At 46.7% G+C, this 6,419-nt stretch overlaps 1 protein-coding gene across 1 annotated transcript; it reads right to left on the bottom strand.

Moving 5' to 3' along the window:
* Positions 1 to 1,882: 1,882 nt before the first annotated feature.
* Positions 1,883 to 3,178, bottom strand: LOC123429992 (peroxidase 7-like). Its single transcript, XM_045113949.1, has 2 exons — positions 2,812 to 3,178; positions 1,883 to 2,740 (listed from the first exon to the last, which is right to left on the bottom strand). Exons 1-2 carry the CDS (start codon positions 3,079 to 3,081, stop codon positions 2,000 to 2,002), a joined length of 1,011 nt encoding a protein of 336 aa, XP_044969884.1. The 5' UTR covers positions 3,082 to 3,178; the 3' UTR covers positions 1,883 to 1,999.
* Positions 3,179 to 6,419: the final 3,241 nt, after the last annotated feature.

Below are 6,419 nucleotides of genomic sequence, written 5' to 3'. Positions count from 1 at the left end.
TGAGATCATATAACTCACTGACACCGGAGGAATACTTTGTGTGTATCGAACGTCGCAACGTAACTGGGTGACTATAAAGATGCTCTACAGGTATCTCCGAAGGTGTTCGTTGAGTTAGTATGGATCGAGACTGGGATTTGTCACTCCGTGTGACGGAGAGGTATCTCGGGGCCCACTCGGTAATACAACATCACACACAAGCCTTGCAAGCAATGTGACTTAGTGTAAGTTGCGGGATCTTGTATTACGGAACGAGTAAAGAGACTTGCCGGTAAACAAGATTGAAATAGGTATGCGGATACTGACGATCGAATCTCGGGCAAGTAACATACCGAAGGACAAAGGGAATGACATACGGGATTATATGAATCCTTGGCACTGAGGTTCAAACGATAAGATCTTCGTAGAATATGTAGGATCCAATATGGGCATCCAGGTCCCGCTATTGGATATTGACCGAGGAATCTCTCGGGTCATGTCTACATAGTTCTCGAACCCGCAGGGTCTGCACACTTAAGGTTCGACGTTGTTTTATGCGTATATGAGTTATATGGTTGGTTACCGAATGTTGTTCGGAGTCCCGGATGAGATCACGGACGTCACGAGGGTTTCCGGAATGATCCGGAAACGAAGATTGATATATAGGATGACCTCATTTGATTACCGGGAGGTTTTCGGAGTTACCGGGAATGACGAATGGGTTCCGGGAGTTCACCGGGGGGGCAACCCACCCCGGGGAAGCCCATAGGCCTTGGGGGTGGCTCACCAGCCCTTAGTGGGCTGGTGGGACAGCCCAAGAAGGCCCTATGCGCCATAGGAAGAAAATCAAAGAGAAAAAAAAAAGAGGAGGTGGGAAAAGGGGGAAGGACTCCTCCTTCCAAACCTAGTTGGACTCGGTTTCGAAGGAGAGGGTTGCCCCCCTTGGCTCGGCCGAAGCCCTTGAGGGTCCTTGGACCCCAAGGCAAGGCTCCCCCTCTTCCCCCTATATATACGGAGGTTTTATGGCTGATTTGAGATGACTTTTCCACGGCAGCCCGACCACATACCTCCACGGTTTTTCCTCTAGATCGCGTTTCTGCGGAGCTCGGGCGGAGCCCTGCTGAGATAAGATCACCACCAACCTCCGGAGCGCCGTCACGCTGCCGGAGAACTCTTCTACCTCTTCGTCTCTCTTGTTGGATCAAGAAGGCCGAGATCATCGTCGAGTTGTACGTGTGCTGAACGCGGAGGTGCCGTCCGTTCGACACTAGATCGTGGGACTGATCGCGGGACGGTTCGCGGGGCGGATCGAGGGACGTGAGGACGTTCCACTACATCAACCGCGTTCACTAACGCTTCTGCTGTACGGTCTACAAGGGTACGTAGATCACACATCCCCTCTCGTAGATGAACATCACCATGATAGGTCTTCGTGCGCGTAGGAAAATTTTTGTTTCCCATGCGACGTTCCCAACACGATGCTCTCATAGGTCTCGGTTCGTGAGTGAACCGGGACTAATGGAATTTCAGGAATGGACTGAAGCCCTATTTTCTACTAATGACTGCTCATGCTGTAAGGGAATCCTTAATTGAAGTCATATAGTCCATGAAGTTCTATAGAAAATAAAGAACTTGAAAAATATGTTAATTTTTATTATATTTGGAATACTTCCAGTGAACTTTTATAGTGGATCTCGATATTTTAAAAACAGAAGAACACCGTTGAAAAAAGTTACATTCCTCGGCTCCAACTAATGGAAGTCGTGGATCTCAATATTTTGAAAACAGAAAAACACCGTTGAAAAAGGTTACATTCTTCGCCTCCAACTAATGGGAGCCAAAAGTATGTCTGACATATGCCATGACTTTACACCACAAACAAGTATATATAGTTTGAAGAAGATTAATCAAAACAAGTGTATTAAACCCAGGACAAGCAAAATTTCGCTCCTGAACCAACAAATTAACAGAGATGCGCATGCTGTTTCGCAGACTTATATAGTGTGGAAGTGTGGATCGATCAGTAGTTGACGGTGGAGCACTTGGATCGGACCTCGCCCTCGCTGCCAGTGAGCACCTGCACGTTGCCGAGCCAGCGCATGGACTCGACGAACTGGCGCTTGAACTCCTCGGGCTCTCTGGCCATTTCCTGGACGAAGCTCCTGGTCCGGGAGTCATGGAGCATCTTCTGGTCCGTCTCCAGGAGTCCCATCCTGCGCTCCAGGTTCTTGTAGTAGCCGTTATCGAACGCCGTGGGCGTGACGCCGTCCAGCTCCACTCGCTCGTGCTCCGCGTCGCCGCGGCGGCATTTGCGCCTCAGGAAGTCGCCGTACTTGCCGTCCAGAGTCTCCGGCTTGCTCTTGCAGAGACGTGGCTTGACGGCGGCACAGCTGGCCTTGCCGATGGTGTGCGCGCCGGAGAGGACGACTAGGTCGCGGACGTTTAGGCCCTTGGACTCGAAGAAGGCGACGAGATCTGTGACGCTCTCGCGACCCACGGGCACGTACTTGTCGGCGGCTTCTTTGCGGGACTGGCGGCCGTCCTTGCGGCCGTAGACGAGCGTCCAGTAGCCCACTCCCACCTCCCTGCTGGCGTCGCGGGTGGCGGCAGTGAGGATGTCGGCGCAGGAGACGGTCTTGGGGCACTTGGCCTCCAGCTCCGTCTTGATGGCCTCGATCAGCTCGAAGCCCCGGAGCGTCTTGCTCGCCGCGGCATACCTCTCGCTCCCCGGCGCGTCTATCAGGATCGACGCGTCGCACCCCTGATTATCAATCAAATTAGCACAGTGCAGACAGATCTCTAAAAGATGATAATTCTTGCATGCATGCATACGCCGACGGCAAAGTCATGGAAGAAGAGGCGGATGAGGCCAGCGGCGATGGTGTAGTCTGCGGCGAAGGCCTTCTTGACGGCCCTCTGGACGATGCCCTCCATGTCGGGGCACGACTTGCCGTAGTATCCGGCGACAAGGCCGTCCGCGGGCTTCCTGTAGGCCGGCGGCTGGTAGTCTTGCGGCTGGCTGTAGCCGTCCGCCATCGCCATGGGGGGCAGGATAAACATTGAGACGGCGAGGAAGGAGAGAAGCGACGACGCCGTCCTCATCGTGCTAGGTAGCTCTTCGGAGAAATGAACTGTCGAGAGATGGATTGACCTGAGATTGGTTTCGGTGCTGGTTATATAGTGTTGCGCGGCAGGGAGCTGGTTTGATTTCTTTCGTCCTACACGCGAGCACGTTGCTTGAGACGACGTGAGGAGCAATACATGAAGGAGATTGTAAATGGGTTGCACGTAGGGGAAGGAAGGAGATGACTAACCAGGTCAGTGTCTGCTAATCATCAAATAATCCACTAGCAAAAAAAATTATCAAATAATTGCACTCGGACATGTAATATAATCAGCAAAAAGATCTCGTACCTTCCAATGTCTGAAATAAGTAAACAAATCTGGACTAGTTGTACCTTTTTTTAGAAAAGGAGGATTCCCTCCAGCCTCTGCATCGTAATGATGCATGCAGCCATTTTATTTATAAAACAAAGTAATGTTCAAAGGTTCCGACCAAGTTTTAAAAAGGCAGCAAAAAGATAAAAAGTACGGAGTATAAAAATATGCCACAACCGGCAAACATAGGCCTAGATGGCTAACCATCTATCATATTACTCGACCGCCATCCAAACCGGTTCCCGAGCTACCATCTCCCATCGGATAGACCCAGTAATCAAAGGCTCCCTGTTTTGCGCAGGAGTGGGTAACGACCACGTACGGATCAGCGCCGATGCCCTGTAGAGTGCCTGCAAGAAATTTATATTTGATAATTTGTTAAACGTGACATCATTCCTGCAGTTCCATATAGCCCAAATTAATGCACATACTCCTATACGAATATATCTCACAATAATTAGGTCAATCCCATTTAGCCACGTCCCAAACAACGTGTCAATGCTATCCGGTGGTGTAATGTTAAATGCTATACGGACTGTTTGCCATAAGATTTTTGCTAACGGGAAGTAGAGAAAAAGGTGTTTGATAGTCTCATCATGGTCACACAAAGAACATCGTTTACTTCCCTCCCAACTTCTCTTTGCCAAATTATCTCTGGTAAGGACCACCTTCTTGTGGACAAACCACATGAAGACTTTGATACGCAAAGGCACTTTCATCTTTTAGATATAATTGGACTTTGGCAATGTTCTTGTATCAATGAGACTCAAGTACATCGACTTGACAGTAAAGATGCTAGTAGACGTTAGCTTCCGCTCAAGCCTATCGGTCTCCTCCGATAGCTGGATATACATAAGTCTTGTGACTAAGTGCAACCATGCGTCTCGTCTATGCCCTACTAAAGCTCTCCGGAATTGAATATTTCGAGGGTTAGAATGCAATATTGTGGTAGTGTATGCCTCCTTACATTGAACAATATTATAGAGAGATGGATATTGTATGGCCAGAGGCGTCTCTCCGAGACATGTATCCTCCCAGAATCTCGTAGACTTACCATCTCCAGTGATAAATTTAGCTTTGTCGAAAAAGGTCGCTTTCATTTTCGTCAAGCCTTTCTAGAAAGGAGAATCATTGGGTATCACTGTTATCTCAGCCAAGGTTTTAGATTGTAGGTACTTATTACGCAGAATTTGTACCCACATGCCCGCCGTCTCCACGGATAGTCTGAACAGCCATTTTCTTAGCAAACATCTGTTCTTTACTCGAAATTTTCAATTCCCAAACCTCTCTGATCTTACGTCTACAAATAATGTCCCACCTAGTAAGCCGGTATTTCTGCTTAACTTCATCGCTCTGCCAGAAAAATCGAGATCTATAAAAGTCTAGTCTTTTCCGTACAGGTACCTCAAAGAAGGACAGAGGGAACACCGGCATGCTCGTGAGAACCGAGTTGATCAGTATGAGTCTTCCACCATATGACAATAGCTTACCCTTCCAGCAGCTAAGTTTTTTTCTCAAAACAGTCCTCAACACATTTCCATTCTTTGTTTGATAACTTAAGATGGTGAATCGGTATACCTAAATATCTAAACGGTAGGCTTCCGAGTTCACATCCAAACAGTTGTTTATACGTGTCTTGTTCATCTTTGGCTCTACCAAAGAAAAACAATTCACTCTTATGGAAATTAATCTTCAGTCCCGACAACTATTCGAATAAGCACAAAATAAGTTTCATGTTTCTGGCTTTTGCAAGATCATGTTCCATAAACAAGATAGTGTCATCAGCATATTGTAAGATAGACACACCACCATCCACTAGATGTGGTACTAGTCCACCGATCTAGCATTCCTCTTTGGCCCTCCATATTAGAATTGCCAACATGTCAGCAACTACTTTGAATAGGATGGGGGCATTGGGTCTCCCTGCCGGAGCCCTTTGTGCATTTGGAAGAAATGTATTATATCATCATTGACTTTAATTCCAACGCTACCTTTTTGTACGAATGATTCGACATTCTTCCTCCATACCTCATCAAATCCTTTCATACGTAAGAATTGTTGTAGGGAAGGCCATTAACATTGTCATACACTTTCTCAAAATCCACCTTGAAGATCACCCCATCTAGCTTCTTCGAGTGAATTTCATGCAGTGTTTCATGTAAGAAGACCACACCCTCTAGTATGTTTTTGTCCAGCATGAACACCGTCTGACTAGGCTGCACTACTCCATGCGCAATTTGTGACAATCTATTCGTCCCAACCTTTGTAAAAAAATCTTGAAACTCACATTGAGAAGGCAAATAGGATGAAACTGTTCAATACGCACTGCCCCCTCCTTCTTTGGCAACAACATAATTGTCCCAAAGTTAAGGTGAAAAAGCTGCAGGTGGCCATTAAACAAATTTTGAAACATTGGAAGTAAATCACCTTTAATAATATGCCAACATTTCATATAGAACTCAGCCGGAAATCCGTCCGGACCTGGTGCTTTATTGTTTTTCATTTGTGAAATTGCCTCAAACACCTCTTTCTCCGTAAATGGCACGGTTAATATCTCATTCTCATCATCCCCAAGCTGAGGTATATCACCGACCATCTGCTCATCCATGGACACAAAGTTGTCATCAGGCTCTCCGAATAAACGCTTATAATACTCAGAGATGTACAACTTTAGATTTTTGTGTCCAACGATCGTACCCTCATCTTGCTCAAGTTGGTAAATCTTTTTCTTTATATGTTTTCCATTCGCAATGAGATGGAAATACTGCGTATTGTCATCACCATAAACCACCTGACGCACTTTTGCTCTAAGTGCCCGTTTGAACTCCTCTTCTAGAAGAAGCTGCTTAAGACTTAATTCTCCATTTGCTCTAGATGTTCTCTCATTGTCATCTAACAACGTGAATTCGGCTTTTAAGAATATATCATTAATAATATTGAGAAGTCTTTCTTTCTCCTTCTTATATCTCCCGCTCTCATGTTTAGCCCGTCCCCTTAGGAAC

The sequence above is a fragment of the Hordeum vulgare genome, chromosome 2H, assembly GCF_904849725.1.
Source record: "Hordeum vulgare subsp. vulgare chromosome 2H, MorexV3_pseudomolecules_assembly, whole genome shotgun sequence".
In the NCBI taxonomy this organism is placed as follows: Eukaryota; Viridiplantae; Streptophyta; class Magnoliopsida; order Poales; family Poaceae; genus Hordeum; species Hordeum vulgare.
Note: the sequence above shows the minus strand (reverse complement) of the source record. Positions and strands in the feature narration are given on the sequence as shown.